Source organism: Diplotaxodon limnothrissa, linkage group LG1 (genome assembly GCF_057381915.1).
Source record: "Diplotaxodon limnothrissa isolate DT_005_m linkage group LG1, D_limnothrissa_male_GT1.1, whole genome shotgun sequence".
NCBI classification, from domain to species: domain Eukaryota; kingdom Metazoa; phylum Chordata; class Actinopteri; order Cichliformes; family Cichlidae; genus Diplotaxodon; species Diplotaxodon limnothrissa.
In genome coordinates, this window is record NC_140596.1 from 32553606 (window position 1) to 32574716 (window position 21111).

A 21111-nucleotide genomic window follows, 5' to 3' on the forward strand; every position below is an offset into this window, starting at 1 on the left:
ATTTTGGGTTTTGGTTTGATGCTTGCAGGACCTAAAAATAGCTTCTGTAATATTACTATTAATATCCCTTGGTTGTATACCATTTCGGTTCACAGAGGGAATATGATTACCTTTATTATTATTTTCTAGTGTGCGTACTGTAATCAAAGAGCAATAGTTATTTTTGTGTATATGTATATTGTGGTAATGCTGCCGATATCTCAGGTTCTTAGCTCATCCACACATTTGCTGTTTTACAAGGAATAAATTGTAATGGATTGAGAGGTTGATGAGACTCGTTCAGTGCAGTTCTGGTTTGTCTTCAGCAGATCTTCAAGCCTTTTTATGTTGCTGACCTCATAGCTTTTTTCTCTCGGAATGTACCCAGCCATTAATTTGGTTAATGCTATCTTTGATAGAGATGTTCAACATGTACCGTTTCATTTTCATTCTCAGCAACACATGCTGAGTGTTCAAAGCGAGAGCTTTGAAATGCAAATTCCACTTTTTGAATGATCTGGAGACATTTTAATTGCCCCGGGTTACTGACAGATTATTCAACACTACTGCTCTAGAGTCAGCATGAAGTACTCTGTCATCAGGTTGGCTGATTGAAGAAACTTTTGGGGATATGTGGCACATATTTCACTTAAAAAAACTAAATTTCTTTATCATTGCGTTAAACCAAGTAGCCTACTAAAATTCATACAGTTAAAATTTATTTGGATTATTTTTAGTCACTTTTTGTTAGCTTTTTGGTCCTTTTAACTTTAGTTAATTATAAATAATGTAAGGGTGGTAGGCTTATCAAAAAATAAATACGGGGACCCAAATGGCTCCCGGCGTTCCTGCTGCGCGATAAAACGCAGGAAAATGGTACAAATAGATTTTTAGAGTGAACCAATGGTGACGATCCCCAGTTGGGAGCATTAGGTGGGTTTTGTCCGTTTTGTTTTGTCGCTTCCGTTAGGTCGGCCTCTCAGTATGCGGAACTCCCTGCAGGCTTCTAGTGCTGCTGATGATGATGGGGAGGAGGAGGAGGATGTTGTGAAGGCAGGTTGTAACTGACCGAGCCACACGTTTCACTGAGCAGGCAGGCGGACACATATTTCGCATAATTTATTATGTTCCGGGACACTCAAACGGAGTGGCTAACCTTTTCAGCGGTTGTCCGCGCTCGATGTTTTCAATGATAAAAGAAGGACTGAATTCTGACAAACATCGCTGCCTCTCCGCCGTGACCGAGGAGAGCGCCCACCATCCAGGCCGTCATCGGCAGCTGGCTGGCTTGGCAGCGAGCATTAGCGGCTAACCGGCTAACGTAGGTAAGGTTATTCCCATTAACGCCTGTCCTCTGTGAACGCATTCAGCGCATATGTGTCGTGTGTTCTCAACTGTGTCATTGCGTTTGTTACGTTTGACAGGTGTAATGTGTATGAGACTAACGTACTGGTGGTAGCTAGGCAGCTCGCTAGCTAGCTTGCTAGCTAATCCACTCGTGACGTAGGAAAGCATACGGCTAGCAGAGGAGGGGTGAGAAGATGCTTCCTTGGCGTTAATGTTTAGGACGAATCAAAGCCAGACAGCCTGTTTGAAATATTTATCCATATATATAATATAAAAAAAATGACAGCACTACCACCGTGCACCAAGGACGGTTGTATCTGAGCTGGGAGGCGCTGACATTGCCTTATCACATTTCTTCTAAGTGCTGTTTGTTAATGTTACCTTCCTCTTGGCATACGTCCTCACCATGGCTAATCTCAACTTGTTCCAGTAAAATTTAGACTACACACCCAGACAGGCTAGTCATGCGGGATTTGTGCTCTGCAATCGCAACCCGTGACGGTTTTCTGTTGAAATAGTGTGCCATTGTGAAGTCCGTCATCACGCCTGAAGCATTGCTTAACAGTTGGATAATTTGACACAATGTTCACATTAGCTTGCGACATAAACGTTGGGCACTAACGTTAACGTGTGAAAACATTAGCACGGTTTCGTCATCGAAGAAAGAGAAAGTATTTTTTTTTCATGTGGATACTTAGTATGTTAATATGTACAGAAATTTAAGATATACGTCAACATATTTTAATAAAGATGATTTGAGGGTGACTGGAACATAATGTTCAATGGATAACTATACACGGTCTTTTTTATTTGCTGTCATGCATGTCTTTATTGATATGACGACATTTAGGTGAATGAGATAATAAACCCAGGCTTTATGTAGATTTCACCGTTAAAATAGCTATCATATTAAACCAAAATTTTAAGGACACGTGATTATTTTGTGCTTTTGCAATACAATCAGTGAACGCGTGTTAATATGATGTTTCTGGTTATGTCAACATTTCAGCGTTTGGGCGAATGACTGTGGTAAAAGGCATTGCAAATGAAGGACATTGATTGATTGATTGTGGTCCCACAGGCAGGCCAGTATTTCTTGCTGGTGACAGGTATGGATTGGCTCAGGGAATCAGGCACCTTCCGTCTGTCTTTGAGGTGCTGAGGTGAACGGCAAAAAGATCCCCGAAGTCTCCTGTCAGCATTGGGCATATTTGTTTTGGGTGGATTTCTAAACCTTCAGGAATAAACTTTTAACATAACTGAATAGCTAGCCTTCATTCTTAATAATGACAAGATTATTTGCATGTGAAATTGTGTTAAAGTGTGAGTTAAACAGTGCAATCAATGTCCATACACTAGATCCAATCAATAAGTGGTTGTCTTTTCCATTTACCAGAACTTTATCAGAGAAAGGAGTGTGTCCCAGTCACATGTAATTCACCCAATGCATTACAGACTAGCTACAGATCTTTGACTATATCCTCTTGATTGATGATGGGGTAAAATTTGATTTGAATCTCAAAGCCTCTGGGGAGAAATGTAAAAATAGGCCAATCACAAATGGTTTCTGAGGACAAATATAATTTATTATACACTGGAGCTTTTAGGCTGGGGGGTTATCTGGGTGATAACGAAATTAAGCTTTATAAGATATTGTGAAACAAACATATTGGTATGTAACTTGTTGTTAAATCAAAACAAGGCATGAGTGTCCTTGTTTTTTTTTTTGTTTTTTTTGATTTAATGCACATTGAACTCAGCTTTGCCATTTTATCAAAAAAAAAAGGTACCTGGAACCTGATTCAAATGAAGCCAGTCTTCGTCACACCTTGCAATGCAAATTATTAGCACATAGTTAGTTTTCTACAGTCAAACAGATAACTGAACACCATAAACGTGTTGGTTATTTCATTTTGTGACCACAATTTCAAGATGTAGAAACATGGCCAGTCACCAAGCATATATTACGAACTTCTATAAATCATTTTAAAGTTGCAGCACTCGTTCCTTGTAGGTTATGAGCGGCAGGGGACCAAAATATAGCAATACTGGTCCAGTTGTTAAACACTGTACCATTGGTTCAATAAAATGATAATTTAAAAGTGATAACTCATTGAATAATAATAATAATGGATTGGATTTATATAGCGTTTTTCAAGGCACCCAAAGCGCTTTACAATGCCACTATTGTACTCTCGCATTCACACACTGGTGGAGGCAGCTACGGTTGTAGCCACAGCTGCCCTGGGGCAGACTGACAGAAGCGAGGCTGCCATATCGCGCCATCGGCCCCTCTGGCCAACACCAGTAGGCGGTAGGGTAAAGTGCCTTGCCCAAGGACACAACGACCAGGACAGAGAGCCCAGGGATCGAACCGGCGACCTTCCGGTTACAGATGCGCCTCCTAAGAATAATACTTTCTTAATCTACACATTATCCCTTACTTGTTTATGCGGCCTTGCTGACCTGATCGATTTCAGTAGCATTCTCTGTTTGTACTTACTGCTGTTTACTGTGACTGGCAGTAAATGTTAACCATGTTGGAGGCCCATGAATCATATCTGTCTCCTCTCCATGCTTACATAACAAGTGACTGCTTGCCTGCAGACCACTCTGAAGAGATTCATCTGTTGTGTTAATGTACATCATTATTTAACCTTTGAAGATTGTTGTAATGTTGTGACAATTCTTTATTCCCGGTTTTTAGAGATAGGAAAAGGGGATCAGTACCACACTCGGTAATTAAAGACAATCAGTGAAGTGGCACAGTCCTGCCATCCTTATCTAAAAATAATGTTGTGAGCCAGTATCTCTGTGCTGGATGAGTCTGCCTGCAGCGCTACTGCTTCATAAAACAGCCATTTTGGCTTGGTACCAGGAAGCTTTCAGGCTGCCAGACCTGTGTATAGGTTCATTTTCCTGATGGTTTCATGAGATAATTGTTACATTGTATTCTCTATAGGCCTGTTGAATTGTCCATTTTGTAGTTTTTCTTTGCTGTGACAAGGTTTATGCTGTTGCCGCTATCCAACCTTGTAGAAGTTGTTCCATGTATTTTATTTATCTTTTAAAGCTTGAGCTGAAAAGATTATTTTTTTTTATTTTAAACTGCCGTTTCAGAGCTCATTTACCCATTAATGTTAAGTGACAGTTTACTTTTCCTTCTTGTACATCAGTGTGCAAAAGTCAGTAAAAAGCTGCCAGGCTTTTAGGGTATTTGAATAACTTTACCAAGTGTGATGAGTGTGAACATTAAGCTGACTTCCTAAGATGTGTCATCCCACTTGGCAGGCCTGTTTGAACTGCATCTTTGTGTGGCTCCTCACATCAGATACTCTTGGATTTAACAGTGTGGTGAAAGTTCACATTAAACACTGTCAAGCTTCCCAAAACCATAAGAAGGTATTATGTATCTGTGGTAGCTTAAGAATCAGTGTTTTAATACTGCAGTTTCAGTGAAATGTGTTAAACATTCACTCAATTCCAAATTGACGTAAAATAAAAATATAAAAATAAAAACATTAGAACATTTTAGCATGCATCAAGAATACTTTAATTCTAAAGGTTCATGTCCCTCTGTGAGCAGCTTCTCTGCTCAGAAGTGGAGCTATTAGACATAATTACACCTATAATGTGTTTGAAGCCTTCTGTAATAATGTCCGCTGGACACAGCTGTGTCACGCACTGGTAGTTCTGTGGCTGAGGGGGTTAATGACCACCTTTGTCAGAATGTGTGACTATTGTGTCCCACTCATGATTTACATGCAGTCCATTTGTCTGCCCTGTTATCGTTGTGTGTCTGTTCTGTTTCTACCACACAAGCGCACATATCGAAACATGATATTCATATCAGGATTTATTTATATTTGGTGCAGATTCATTTTAAGCATTCTGTGTGGTGTCACTTCACTGAAGGTCGCTGCAATTTTAATGTTCATAGAGCGAAACCTTTTTTTTCTAGTGTAATAGATGTAGTTTCTGACAGCTCTTTCTAATATTGTGTTGAGCATGAAAACAGAACTGGAAGTGTAAATGAGTCTTTAGGGGGACTGCGGGCTTCCTGTTTGAAGAAAGAGTCAAATTAGGTCAGAAGTGTTTTCTACAGTTAAAGCTACTGAGTCTATAACATAGGGCTGCTCGATTATGGCAAAAATGATAATCACGATTATTTTCACTGAAATTGAGATCACGATTATTTGACGATATTTATTTAACCCTTTAAGACCTACTATAGAACCAAGTCCACCAGAGCTTATATTATTTTTTTTACATGCTGTAGTGCCATTTGTGGGAGCATTTCAAGTTGCTATACATCAATACAACTGTTATAGCCCATATTTTAATAATATGTATGCATTAAGTCCATAGTAATTACATAAATTGCAAAAAAGTGCAATAAACTACAAAAAAAATTGAAAATCGCTTTTGTTTTGTTTACATATATTTCTACTTGGAGAAATTTAAGAGGTTTATCCCTCAAAACTTTAAATACAATAAAGTTGCAAAAAAATAGTTTCCCACCACAGGAAATTTATTTTGAGTGTCTTCATAGTTTTATTTTGGAGATACAGCAATTTTTATATATTGCAGGAAAAACAAAAAACAATCCTATGATGCAAATTTGCAAAGAAAACAGCAGGTGCATCATTTCACTGTGGGAAGTGTTACGAACAGCTGATAGGAACGGCAAAGCGTGTTTCTGGAATATTATGTTTTTGTTCCTGCAAGCGCTTTTTATGCAATTTTTGCAAAGCTATATGTGGAACGAAGCCATGACCGAGGACAAGCTGATGGCATCAGATGTAAGTACAACTCCTCCGGTTTCATATGCAAAACAAATTATTGCGCTAGCTTACACGGTTCAGGTTCTACAGGGATTTAAAAATAGTTACGCAAAACGGAGCGTGCTGCTCTGACGGCTTTAAAGGGTTAACAATGACTTTAAAAAATAATATAAAATAGTGTGCAACACCACTGAAGTTTTTTTTTTTTTTTAAACTCTCTTTTCAACCAACGGCAGTCACTCTCCAAATAACTTCTGCTTAGCTTTCCGAGCTTCCCTCGGGTCCTCTTAATCAGCGGTCTCCAACCTTTTTTGCGCCACGGACGGTTTATGCCCGACAATATTTTCACGGACCGGCCTTTAAGGTGTCGCGGATAAATTAGGGAGGGGCTAATAATCGGCTCAGTCATTTTTAATGATCATTGAAAGCCCAGATCGTAATCGTGATTAAAATTCGATTAATTGAGCAGCCCTACTATAACATGTAACTAGTCCAAACGACATGGGAAAAGAACAAAGCAACACGGGTTCTGTCAGACATAGGATATACTGCTTCTCATATGTCTGTGTGATGGAGTAGATGCGGTCATGTTGTTTAATTCAAAAGCAACTCCTGGAACTGCAGTGAAATTGGCATATTTTCATAGATGTGCACAAGTTTTGCTGTTTGTTAGACTTCAGTAATTCATCCTTCAGTCCTTATGAATCAGGTCTTTTTTTTTTTTTTTATTAATGTGAAGTTTGAATCTTTTTTGCAGTAATTGCACTGATAGAGGTGTGGTCATTGTAAGATTATCTTAAGCTTTTAGAAAAGAATCCTGGTCTTAGCTTTTCGGTGGGAATGCATCAATGATGCAGTATGAACCACTGACTAAATTAAAGCTCCTTCAGCTGGATAACAGCCTTTAAGTGACAGTGAGAAACTGCTCTGGGTCCTGAGTGTTTGTGTTTCAGGGTGGGGTTTCAGTAGCATGGCCTCCTGTAGTATTTGTTAGTTTTAGAGTAAACGCTGTTTGGCATCGCATGATAGCTCAAGTAGATCACGTTACTGTGGTTTTGTTTTGTGCAATTAGCTGATGTGAACATTAGCAGTTATGGTGTTTTCCTCTGAGGTGTTTTAAGCTTCAGATTTTGCTGCTTATTCCAGAAAAACAAAAAGCAGAGCAGTAATTCTGTAATGTTTGATGGTTTTGGGAGGAAAGAGAGATACTTCAGACTGTAGTTTTACTGCAGCCACATTATAGTCTTTGAATTGAATGTCAGCATGTTGGTTTTGCTCTGATTATATTCACACTGAAAAGTTACAAGTCGAAAAGTTGAGCATGGGACTGAAATTGTCAATTTGTGTCTTGTGGTTTTAAGGGGATCTCACTGCTGTTCTTTTCTTTCTTGTGGGCTTCCAGTTCATTGGTTACACCTGCAAGTGCTTCCCATGAGGGTTGTCCTGATTGTGTCATAACTACTAACATGTTTGGCAGTGCTGTTATTTGTTTAACTAGTACATGCCCATGCTACAGTATAGTTTGACCAGTTTGTGGTGTTGGTTGTAAAATTCAAATGATTGTAAAATGATGGTTATAACAAGTTAGACAAATATGTGTTCATTGCTTGGTGGTTGCAAGGCAACATGATGGCGTTATACTGTATGATGCATAAGCGAAGTGAATATAAATTAATGTTACTGTTGTGAAACACAAATGATTCAGTGCTTTTGCAAGGCATTTTAAAAAAGGTTATCTGAGCTTGTCGTTAGGTGATTGCAAGGCGATGTGATGACATCATCATGATAACTATTGATAAGAGCTGTCAGGGGCCTGAGATGTAGCTGTGTGCCAAGGCTGGTTGCTGAACTCCTGATCCTAATGTAGGAGGATTTGTGAGACAAAGAAATAAATACACAGATTTTGTAAGTTATAGAACATGAGTGAGTTCCTCTAAAAAGCAGATCATATAGCTGCATAAATTATTGCTGAAAATAGCATGAAATGCCATGGCTGTGGGGATGTTAAATTGTTTTTCAGAAAAGTCTTAAGAGTTGAGCTTAACATAATCCTGGCCCAGACTTGTTTTTTTTTTGTATTTAGTGGCCAGTGCTTTGTCATTACTTTACAAGAGGAGATCCAGAGCTTGTGCACCTGTTTGTAAAGCTGCTCATGTTAAATTTATTCTCACAAAAGCAACTCAACTAATATTTTGAGATGGTGTTGTTATTGTGTCAGGGAATGCCCGCTAAACTGTAGCCATGCACTGTATGTTGCCTTAATATGAATGTTAAGTTGTCTGTTGTCACGATAAGGGAACTAGACTGGAGCTACAAGTGGCTTCCTGGTGTTTAATAGCCATCTGTAGAGGTGCTGGTTTAGTTTGCTGGACAAAGTCCAAGCTGTGAAGTGTGCTCATTCCACCAAGGCCCCTAAGCTGCTTACTTACCTCTCCTTACCCTCCAACAAAAACAACCAGGCAACGCATTATTGTCAACTCTAAAGTGCAGCAAGTAATATTTTGTAATATGTTTAGAGTGATTCTTTAGTTATGTCTATGTAAATGTAACCCAAAATTATAAGTTTTAATCTCCAACAATTCTGTTTATAGGTTTTTGTGGTTCTTCTTCCTATGTCGTCTTAATGTCCAACATATACCCTATAAACACATCCACACACCTTTTTTTGCATTTTGTTTCTTTGTTTATAGTAGTATGATGTCTTGTGAAATTTGGTAATATCAGAAAGCATTTCTGATACTATAAGTTTAATTTTATAACAAATTATAATTTGTTATTTGTTCGAATACCACAAGGACAGAACAATACAGTTCTTTGTCTGCTCTTTAGCTGAAAAGGCTCCAAATGCTTTATTCCATCTTAAAACCACCTCCATGTGAAACTTCTGCTGTTGTGTGGGGTTAAAAGCCTTGTGAAGAGTTGGTGTTGTGGACAAAGGTAGTATATATATTGTACATAGAGGAAAAGTGGAGAATGCTGCAGAGCTGAGTGGATTTATACTTTATTATAGTTTGACATTTACTGAAAAGTCACAACTATACATCATAAAACCCAATCTGACCCCATTTTGTTACTCTGAAAAATTACGCTGCTGTTTAGTGATATCCAGTGTGTGCACCAGGTGCTTTCATTGTGCAGACACAAGCTTATTATATTGTGGTCATAAAAACATACAATAATATATATTTTCTTCTTCTTTGTGTGTTACAGATTGGACCCAGTCTTCTTCTTCTTTTATGGGTTTTTTTTTTTTTTTTTGGAATCATCATAATGATAGTAAAGGAGCTGCATTTCAAGTATACACCTGAGCTTTCTCACTTGTGATGGAGAGGTACCCTTAACTCAAGAGGCGACGTATATCCTGGATGCTGTGACATACAGGACATGGTCAGTCCAACATGGAGAAAAAGAAAATGTGCCCCCGCCTTCTCGACTACTTGGTAGTGGTTGGAGCAAGGTAAGCCCTTAGGCAGACATGGCACCCACTACCCTTTAACCTTAATACTTTTTTCTTTAGTGTCTTGACATATAATAGGCATACAAAGTAGACCTCTTGGTTTTTATATCATCTTCTATTTTTACTCTGTTGAAAATTCTCAGCACTTTTGAATGCATCCTTGCAAGTGTTTGAAGGTTTTTGGAAAACTGCAACCTTGAAATCTGATGATTTCACAGCTTATGTTTTTGCTTTGGTGTTTATACAACAGCTCAACCCTTATGAAAAATGAAGAAAAGTAGTATATTGTTTCAAACATAGTGACTGAGCCAAAAAAAAGTATTGACATAATACAGTGAAATCAGAGGGGACTCTCAGTCACTGTGTCTGTTTATTTGAGCGGTTGGTGATTTAAGTGTTTAAGAACAATTTCAGATTTGTTATTGGATGGAATGGTTGTTGCCTCATACTTCCTCTGCACAGATTTCCAAACAGTTCAAACACTTCAGTTTGAAATGCTAAATTGGTTACACATTTGCTTCTGTAACCACAGAAATACTATCGAGGCTTTGTTCAATGTTTTTGTTTGAACTCTGTGGTTTCCATTTCTTCCTTTATGAAATTTGTCTTTCCTTTTATGTCTTTCATATTAAAGGGAACCTGTTACACCTCAGATACTCTGCTAGATTAGCTTTGGTTATTTCACAATTTAAAAATAATCTTAATGTATCTTGTAGTGGGCGTTGGTGCAGCCCCTCAGTTCCTCCACTGTCTGAAACAAGCTGTTTTAGCATATTTCCCTCTTCCCCTTAAGCCAGCTTTATTCAAATTGGCTGTCGTTTAAAAAAAGAAAAAAAGAAAAAAGAAAAGAAACAGGGTCTGAACAGAAAGCAGGTAACAGTGAGAGCACAGAAGTCTGTCTTTTACATTCTTTTCTCATATTTGCTGTCGCTCACATTTGACACATAAATACACTAATGTCTTGATTTGATATTTTGATGTTTCATGTAAGGGATTTGAAGCTCCCCTCTTAACATGTGATAGGAACTCAGTTGCAGTTGCATCAGGAATTAGTTGTAATGTGCTCAAAGAACACATTAAGCAATAATTCTGGGCACTGCTGACAAATGTTTGCCATTTAACCTCCAGGCAACCTACTAGTGACAGTGTGGCCCAGACCCCTCAGCTTCTCCGACGCTACCCACTAGAGGACCACCAAGACTTTCCACTCCCACCAGACGTGGTTTTCTTCTGCCAACCGGAGGGCTGCCTGAGTATACGCCAGCGCAGGGTCAGCCTTCGCGATGACTCCTCTTTTGTTTTCACCCTGACTGACAAGGACTCAGGAATTACTCGCTACGGAATCTGTGTCAACTTCTACCGCTCCTTTCAGCGAGGACATCATCGTACTCGAGGAGAGAAGAGCAGTCACGCTGAGACAGCAGAACGGGCAACAGAGACCACAAGCGAAGGGTCTGATAGTGGTGGAGGTGGAGTTCCACACCGTGTGGTTTCTCCACCCAAGAATGCAGAGTCAGTACCTCCACCTGCTTCTGGAGAAGAGGGTGGACAGCAAAGTGCTGAGCAAAATGCCGGCAAGTCCCCACAGCACAAACGGAGTGCTGCTAAGGTGGCGGCCAGGAACCGCAACAGCACACTGACCTCTCTGTGCATACTCAGCCATTACCCCTTCTTCTCCACCTTTAGGGAATGCCTATATATTCTCAAGAGGTTAGTGGACTGCTGCAGTCAAAGGCTAACACAACGGGCGGGGCTTCCTCGTGCCACCCAGAGGTGAGGTTTCAGATTTCATGCACTAATGCTTCTTCACTCACAAATAGGTTTTATAGTCTTAATCTTTCTTTAAAAGCTTTGTTAGCCAAATAAATAACACACAGATTATTTTGAAGTAGGTCTTTGCCAAGAACCCATCCTGTCAAAATAAGTTGTGTAGTATAGAAACACCAGAATCCACTTGTTGATTGCTGTGTAATTGCTAAGCACATGAAACCATTAAACACCCACTAAACACTTATTTTTGTATGAGCATTCTCGTTGTGCCAGCCTTAGGGGCAAATACCAAGTTAGATGACAAGATCTCATAAGCAGAGACCAGAGTGGATTCATTTTAAAGGATTTTAGCATCCATATTAATCAGTACATTGTTTATTCCCTTCAAAGTTTTCTTTTGTTGACTGTAACATACTTCAGTCTCCAGAGACAGCAGTTGGCAGATGATACATCTGTTCATACCCACCTGTAGTTTATGTAAAAAGAGCAATTAGCGCTCTTTTAAAGCACAGTTTCAGTTGAATTCAACTCACTTGAATTTCTTGTGCAAGCTTTTAAATAATGTCTGTGCATTTGATGCACATTAATAACCATTCACACAGCTTATTATTTCACATTCAATTCTAAAGGCTAGAAAAGTTGGAGAAAACTTGTTTTGTCAGTGTTCCTGCTGATGTTTTCTGCAGTGCCCACTCCTTTGTTTCTACTCCCGTCTGCTTCTTCCGTTGTCCACCTGTTAGCTGTATGTTTGTGTTTCACAATTATACAGGAGCCTTTGTCTGTGGTGCCGCACAGTTTTGCAGGCCATCTGTGGCGTGTGTCTTGTTCTCACAGTATGCTTTATGCTTTCAAGCTCCACCTCAGTGACAAATAATGCCAAACAAAATGTCCACAGTGCATTTAAATCAACTTTGTTTTGAGTGGTTTGTTTTACATTAAATATTATTTCAGGAAGAATAACAATTGTTACATAATTCTAATGAATCATTTTGTGTGTACACCCAAGCTTGACAGATAGTGGGTTTTTGGGAAAATGAAGGGTCGCTGTTTTCACAAACTACTAAGCAATTTATTGTTAGGACACCACTTCATCACCATCTGCTCAAGTGTGACATGCACTCTTCCTCATGTCCTGCAGACAATGCTGAGAGGAAGGTAAACAATTGAGTTTGAGTGCACTATACTGAACAAATAATATGACACTGCCCACTTGGCTAAATTACTATAATAAACTGTATAAAAAAAGTTTTCAGAGCAGCAAATATTTCACAAAGTCTATCTGTTGTATAAAAGGAGAAAATAGGGCTGTACAGACTTCATGGTCTTTTGCTTCCCACAGTTAAATGAACATAATCAGGCAATATTAAACACCAAGTGAAAGCAAATGAAGTGACCCCTTAATCAGCTCTTGACCCCCTGGCTGCATGTGCCAACCACAGCTCTTCCCTACACTGTGTAGCTTGAAGTTTCCTGGACTAGTCAGGACAAGTAACACTGCATATTAAGACAGATATGCAATAAAAATCAAGAACAAGAAGGTGAAGACCTTTTTCCCTTTAGGCAGATCATCAGCTGTTGTTTGGAAATACATGTCAACCAAAAATACATATGCAAAGAGTGCTCTATAGTTGGGTCTGCACTACACCTTGATCAGTATATTGGCCGGCCAGTATTATTGGCCATTGTTAAGCCAATAAATGAAAATTTCAAAATGTAGCTTATGTTTTTTTCCTGCATTATCAAGTTATGTTAGTAAGGACTCTATACATAAGAAATGCTAGGGAAATCTGTTCATTTCCTGTGCCTGAAGGACAAGAGGTATTGACTCATGTATTGGAATTTTACACCAAATATTGTTATTGGTACCTGTTCTGTCCTAAATCCTGTTCTAGTCTAGATAGCAAAGAAACAACTAACTCATTCAGCTGCCTGAAAACACACCTCTAAATGCAGTATAATTAATGAATGGACGGCAAGAAAAACAATGCAGTGGTTGTTAACATGAACTGTCCATGATCAACTCAGCAATCACATTCCATGTGGCCAAAAAAACACAAGTGAGTAACAAAAACTCCAGCAGAAGGGTGAACATAGTGGAAACACAATTATTCTTCCAAAGTAGTGATATCAGGGGAATGTAGAGGGATCTCACAGCTCACAAGATATTTTAATTATTAATAATACAGCACAGAGTAAAAGGGAAAACAGTACTTTATTCATTTAATTTGTGTTAAGTTTTGGTACAGGTTTTTTTTATTTATATTTGTTGATTTTTCTTCAGAGGCGCTGAATTTAGGCAGATATGGAAGACCAGTTTCATTTTGATGCAGACTTTAGTAGAATAGCATGAATGTTGCACATAGATGTGGAAGGAGTGTAATGTAATTGTCATCTCAATAATGATCAAAATAATTATGGGAATCATTTTGGCCACAATCATCCACGCCAAGGTGAAAATATAACCCAGAGAGTGAAAAGAAAAAAAGGTCTCAATTGGATACCCCCAATATATCCAATAATATGATAAAAGGGGATTTATTGTTCTGTTCTGCCTATTAGACTTAACACAAATTGCTGATCATGTTTCGATTTTCTTAATTAAGCTTGAAGGCTAATTAATTCATTTTTAATTTAAGCTGCAGAGTACTCACAGCTGTACCCTGTATTTGATGCGGTGGCGTGATGTGGCAGTATTTTTCGGTGCTCTTTGGGTTTTTCTGTTGCCATGGGTGAGTTAATAGATTGCAAATTTTGATTGACAAAGTGCTAATTAGGCTGTCACTTCACAAGAGCTTATTCATCGAATGATTGTTATTTATAGCTGTTAAACTAGCGCAGCTTTTCCCGTCTTCTTTAAAAGGCACTGTTGGAACGTCTAGCACCCAGTTAAGCTCATACCTTGGCCTTTTTTTCTTTGATAAAATGTCGCTCTGACTCCACTTATCAGTAATATAGAACTATGGCTTCTCTGACAAGCTTAAAAAGCCGAAGGCTGAACAGACCTGAGAATCTCTCTTTTCCCCCTTTGACATGGTTGATTGAAATGTGGTGTTGCAGTGACAAAGAAGTAGAGTCATCACATAATGACTGCGAGCATTTTCTGCTATGGCGGCTCTGACAGATTGAGGTCTCTGCCTGCCCGTGGGTAACAGCTGCAGTTGGTGGGAGAGATCCAAACGGCTAATGATTTACCTCCCTCACTCTTTACCACACACACACATATAAGTATGCACTTTAGAAAGGGTAGTAGCACTGCGTGCATAGAGTAGTGGGTTTTCACATTACTATAGCGCCAACTACTTAAGAGCCTCTTGTGCATTTGTCTCATTTGCTCATCACATTAGGGATTTTCACTGGTTATTTGTTCAGGTTTCTTTGTGGCTGTCTGCAGTAATAAAATGACCTGATGATTTCATCAACTGTTTTTTTTTTTATTCTTTTTATTGAACAAAGAATTGCTTCCAACAACAATTACGGCAATATTAACAAACAGTCGTGCCCCACCCACCCATCCAGAACAGTGTAACTAAAACCCAGCCAGAGAGGGAAGAAGAGATAAAAGAAAAGAAAATTACAGATACAAAGTAAATAATAAAATAAATGAACAACAGCAAGGGGAAAAACAAAACAACAACAACAAAAATAAAAAACCCATCAACTCTGTTTTTAACTTTAAAATTGCCCTGGACATCTATCAATATATGTATTAGCTAGGGGTGCAACGATACACAAAATTCACGGTTCGGTTCGGTACTTTGGTGTCACGGTTCGAAATTTTTTCGATACAAAAAAAAATGTTCATGCCTTTTTAATTTGTCATTTATTAAAATTATAAATATATATATTTTAACTCAAAAGTACAGTTTTTAAATTTAATGTTGCTGAAACAAAAGTAATTAAAAAAATAAATATATCTCAGGGCTCTCAAAATTTCAAAATCCCTGGTAGCCCTTCAGGCAGGGACTCTTCAGTTTTTGGTAGCCCAAAATAAATGTAAGTAGCCCGAATAAAAAAGAGAGCAATTTTTTGATTGATGTTTTGTTTCCTGTTTTGTTTCCTTTACAATATTATACATTAAAGTATAATATTGTAAAGGAAACAAAACATTAATCAAAAAATTGTTGAAAAACAAATTACAACATTGTATAAAAATTACAATCATCAACTCAAATACTTGGTTCTAATTGAACAGAAATTTCTATGAACTTGTAAGAACTGTGTATAAAAAGCACTGTTTTTGTCCGCTAGAGTGGGATTTTCACGGCACATTCCGCACCACATCTCTGTGCGTTCATCATTTGTTTGAAGCCAGCTCACCTGACATTTCTTTGGAGGTAGAGCAACACCAAAGTAATTGCTTAAAGGAGCTTCTTCGACATCTTTAAGAGTTTTAAACAAATGTCTGTCCTCCTCCAGAAAATCTTACGTTTGCAAACACGCGTTGCAACTTCATATCTTGTGCGCGTTTTTTTTTTTTTTTTTTTTTTGACAGCGAATGCGCACCTGCGGACCACTTATGTGCAGCCCCGGTAATATAGCTCGTCATATTGCAGCCACAGAAATTCTTTTGTCCATGAAACCATAAAGCTGCACTTTCTTTTTGTCTTATAGTCTGATTTGTCCTAACTTTTCCGTTTTGTGGTAAGCTTTTCTTTGGCTGTCACATCTTCACCCTGACCTGTCTTATTTGGCTCAGCAGAACTAAAATATATATCCTGCTGCTTTTATATACACACACACACACACACACACACACACACACACACACACACACACACACACACACACAACGGTCAGCGATTCTCTGCGCGATCAACCTCTCATATGTTTAAGCTTGCTGTGGGAGATTTCACTTGTCATATTTGCATAGTAAGCTAACGATTGATAAGTCGATGTCAGGGGAATTGGTGCGCAAATTATCATCACTCACCAATCAGTACTGTCGCTCTCTATACACAGTTCGCGCGATTGCAAAGTGAAAGCAAAAAACAAGCGCAAATTCAAACGCGATTTCAATATGTCACATATTGACAGTGGCTCACCGATGCCAATGACATAATTACCCAGCGACATTTCCGAAAGAATGCAAAAGCATTGACATATATTTTTCCTTCCTACAATAGCCCGATGGGCAGGGCAGAGATAGATTTTGGTAGCCCGACTGGAAAAATCGCTAGCCCCGGGACGTCGGGCTAGCGATTTTGCAAGCCCTGTGTTACAGGCATGGCCCTTTAAGGATGAAGCCTGATGGGAAATGTATTCGGGATGTGTGTAGCGGGACTGCCTGGTGTGTGTGTGTGTGTGTGTGTGTGTGTGTGTGTGTGTGTGTGAAGAGAGAGAGCGGAGAAGGGGAAAAAGTAACGGTTAGCTACAGAAGAGACGAAAATAAAAGAAAAGGAATATAATAACTCCCTCGACAGCCAGAGTTGTGTCGGCGATGCTCGCTGTGAGTAAACTGTTTCTGCCCACTGTACGCGGTGTTCGTGCCTTAGAGAAGAAATAAAGTTCGGTGAAGCAGTTTCCTACGCCTCCTTCGATCTTTTTGCTAGCGGAGTTGACCTGTATAGTAAGCTGTTGCCGGCTACGAGTCAGTTACGGAACCTTCAAATAACTGCCAGAGGTTTCCTTACTACGGTTCGGGGCCGCGGATCTGGCGCGGTAACACCTGTATCTGATTGAGGAATCACTCATCTTTGGAAAAGAGTTTATTACAGAGAAATGGCTCTTTCCAAAATAAAAGCTATACTATACGCTTCTTCTGGGCTATATTCTCAACAGCATATTGTAGCGGGTCAGGGCTGTTCGGGGTTCTGTTTGTACAGTTATGTTTTGTTTATGTTGCCATAGTGACGGGTGACGCCCTCTCGCTGCGACGGTGTGTCCTTCCGGGGTCAGAGGGCGCCCTGTGTGTTGTTGTTGTTGCTGTGCGGTTGCCGCGCTGAGCAGTTAGCTAGCGGCAGTGTTCTTCTGCAGATGTCAATAAACGGCTGTGCTCCCTGGCTAGCTCACGGGAAGCAAGACCAAACGACACCTCCGTCTCCTCGTTGTCTGAGGTCGCCACATTGGTGTCAGAAGTGGGATGATGGTGGCACCCCATGTTCTGACCCGAGTGACTTTTCCCCCGCCGGACTTGACCGGCCGGTGCGCCAAAAGAAGGCACCTAGACATTTGCAGGACTTTGTGTGGGGCAATGGGGTCGTCGGGGACGACTGACCCCTTAAGTAGGGGGCTATGTAGCGGGTCAGGGCTGTTCGGAGTTCTGTTTGTACAGTTATGTTTTGTTTATGTTGCCATAGTGACGGGTGACGCCCTCTCGCTGCGACGGTGTGTCCTTCCGGGTCAGAGGGCGCTCTGTGTTGTTGTTGTTGTTGCTGTGCAGTTGCTGCGCTGAGCAGTTAGCTAGCGGCAGTGTTCTTCTGCAGATGTCAATAAACGGCTGTGCTCCCTGGCTAGCTCACGGGAAGCAAGACCAAACGACACCTCCGTCTCCTCCTTGTCTGAGCTCGCCACAATATTAAACATATCAGGTCCCCATAAGGAGAATCATGTGCTAACGGCTGTCTAAATGACTCGGGTAAAGTTTGTAGCATGCATGCTTGTTGTTTTTGTCTGCTTCCACTTGTCTTTGCACTAGGATGATGTCGGCGTAAATGTGCAGTCATATTCGTTGTGTTCCCACTAGTGCTGTCAGCGTTAATCTCGTTGAAATGACGTTAACGCCACAACACGGCAAATCTCCGTTAACGAGCTAACTGCGCTAACACACTGGTTCCTACCCATGTAATTGAGCATTGCGTGGCACATCCAACATACTGTTTTACTTTAGTCCATGACCCGCTTACCTTCAGGGTCATACGTCACATGAAAACCAAAATAGTTCCAAATGCCAGATCTGAATGAGGGTGGGGGAGGTTCAATTTGCCATGTTGCAAGGAGAGCTTAACTTCTATCTTGCTAGCTTGCCCTGCGCTCTTCCTTCTGATGATGCTGTCTGTGTTGAACGCTCAGTGGATCAGTGCAGCCTAGTCGGAGTAGTCGAACGCAGATTCACTGAGCGCTCAACACCGACAGCATCGTCAGAAGGAAAGTTGATAAAATAAATTACAAATTTTGTATTGTTCGATACATATGCGTACCGAACCGAAAGCACTGCATCGAACGGTTCAATATCGATACGAGTAACGTTGCACCCCTAGTATTAGCGTTATCTGCTTGTCACAGAAATTTGTTAAGCTTTTCAGTAAGTATACACACTGTCACGTAATATGTCGTTTTGAACAAAACTATATTATTATTTTTCCTTACTGCCCAAACAGATTGTTTTTCCTCCCCTGAAAAGTGAAATACCATCAGTTCATGCATTTTAATGTTTGTCTCAGTCTTTTTCTTGAATGTTGTGTCACAACGCACACTTCATTGAAAAATCTAAAAACCTTTAAATGTACATTAATGTCCTTCCCAGGGACACCATGTGGCGTGTGTTTACCGGTGCGTTGTCGGTGGAAGAGAAAGGCAGCCAGCTGCTGGCCGACCTGCGGGAGATCGAATCCTGGGTGTACCGGTTGCTGCGTTCACCAGTGCCAGTGGCGGGTCAGAGACGTGTGGATGTGGAAGTGCTGCCCCATGAGCTCAAAAGGCCACTCACCTTTGCCCTACCTGATAGCTCTCGCTTCTCCATGGTCGATTTCCCGCTGCACCTGCCCCTAGAGCTGTTGGGTGTGGATGCCTGTCTTCAGGTCCTCAGCTGTGTCCTGCTGGAGCACAAAGTAAGGACAGGCACAGGTGTTCTTCCTCTTGGTCCAGTCTCTTTATATTCTTTTGTGTTTTGTGCATATATACTAAAGGACAAGAAGAAGGATGTGGATTTTTTTTTTCCGTATTTTTCTTTTCTTTTTTCTTTCTTTTTTTTTTTTTTTTTTTTCTTTTTAAGCTGCGGTCAAATTACCCTTGGGATTTTATTAAAGATCATGCCGATTTTAGAAGTGAAAGGTACAAGCAAGGCTATATTTAGTCTGATTGTTCAGTGGTTTCCTCTGGAGTGCAGCTGCATGTCTACGAGTTTTGTCTTTTTTGTTTTTTCTTTCCCAATGACATTTCAGGACATTGTTAGAAATGTCCTGAAATGTCCACATTTTCTGCTGTTAGCTCACTGAAGCCGTGTGGACAGAGCACAGTGGGTAAAAAGAAGAGTGTTAATAGTTTATGATAGAGAGGAAAGACTCTGTCATCTTGTATTTTTAACACTAGAGTCATTAGTGTAGATGTAATAGGATTCTTTGTTTAATTGATTTTGATGTAGTGTTACTCTGTGCATACGTTGACACTGATACATGGGCTCATTTGCAACCAAATCAAACCTACGCTTCTCAGATTGAGTCATACTGTTTAAAGACCATTATGTTGGACTTTTTTCTCTACTTTTCTGTCACCCTGTGTCTAGCAGATATGGGGTTCTTAAGGTATTCTATTTTGATATGTATTCTGCCACTCAGAGATTTCTTGCCGCTCTTGCTGAGATTTTATTGCTGTTAAATATCCATATGTATATAACGAAAATGATTTTTTATGGCTTTAAATTATGAACAAAGAATGGAACATGGCTTCAAAATCAGAGTCAAATCATACATCAAAAACCGTCAAGTGGTGGAAACGTATCAGGGTGGTGAGAACCAACTAAATACAAAATTTGTTGCATTGTAACGCTCACTTTATTAATCTTCTGCATGTTGTATGTTTTTGTTTTGTTTTTGTGTTTTTCCCAGGTCATTCTTCAGTCCCGAGATTATAATGCTTTGTCTATGAGCGTCATGGCCTTTGTGGCCATGATTTACCCACTGGAGTACATGTTCCCAGTCATTCCCTTACTGCCAACATGTATGGCCTCTGCTGAACAGGTGAAACTTAGTGTTTGTAACAGATACACGTTAAATAAATAAGTCATTTCTCTGTGTATGTGTACATTAAAAAAAAAAAAGGTGTCTTTTCATTTAATAACAGCTTTGCTTAAATGAACATTTTTCTTCCTTTGGCAGCTCCTTCTTGCTCCTACTCCCTACATTATAGGTGTACCAGCCAGCTTCTTCCTCTACAAATCAGACTTCAAAATGCCAGACGATATTTGGCTTGTTGACCTTGACAGCAGCAAGGTCTGTATAACAAGAGCTCCTTCTCATCTTGGATTTTCTATTTTATTATATTGTGGTTCATTTACCTAATGTTTATTGACTTGCACAAAAAATTTGTTTTTAAAAAGCTCAAATACATTGCAAAAATTAAGACTGCTATGTTTGCCTTCAGGTTATAGCACCTACCAATGCAGAGCTTCTACCACCTCTTCCAGAGCCTGAAGCAGGCGAGCTTAAGAAACATCTAAAACAGGTAATGTATGCGATTTGTTTTGATTCCTCTTAAATTGTTATGACTATAAATTTGTCTGATTCTGCTCAACTGTGGCAGCCATATATTTGCCCCAAATACAGTGAGACTAGCATACACATGAGCATTTCACAGAGAAATTTCTGGAACCCGGGTACTTCTCTGGACCGTTAAAGTTTAATCCCATGATTGCTAGTTAATCCCATTGAATGTAAAACTTGTCTTTCAGCAATGTGAAGAGTAGGGGCTTCCTTCTTCATCAAAGTTGTATGTACTGTAGATGAGTGTGGGGGCATTTGAAACTGGTTTTGTAGTGCACTAACATAAACAAATTTTTCTTTTTCCCTCTGTTTTCTGTGCATGCTCTAGCTTTTGGAGGTAAAATCAGATGCTAGGTCG

At 39.7% G+C, this 21111-nt stretch overlaps 1 protein-coding gene across 1 annotated transcript in view; it reads left to right on the plus strand.

Moving 5' to 3' along the window:
- Positions 1-1010: 1010 nt before the first annotated feature.
- Positions 1011-21111, plus strand: part of madd (MAP-kinase activating death domain) — a 55018-nt gene continuing 34917 nt past the window's right edge. The window contains exons 1-7 of the mRNA XM_085349941.1: positions 1011-1304; positions 9321-9567; positions 10696-11340; positions 18800-19103; positions 20100-20231; positions 20370-20483; positions 20635-20715. Coding sequence (XP_085206067.1) covers positions 9509-9567; positions 10696-11340; positions 18800-19103; positions 20100-20231; positions 20370-20483; positions 20635-20715 — 1335 coding nt within the window. The 5' untranslated portion in view covers positions 1011-1304; positions 9321-9508. The remainder of the gene's footprint in view (positions 1305-9320; positions 9568-10695; positions 11341-18799; positions 19104-20099; positions 20232-20369; positions 20484-20634; positions 20716-21111) is intronic.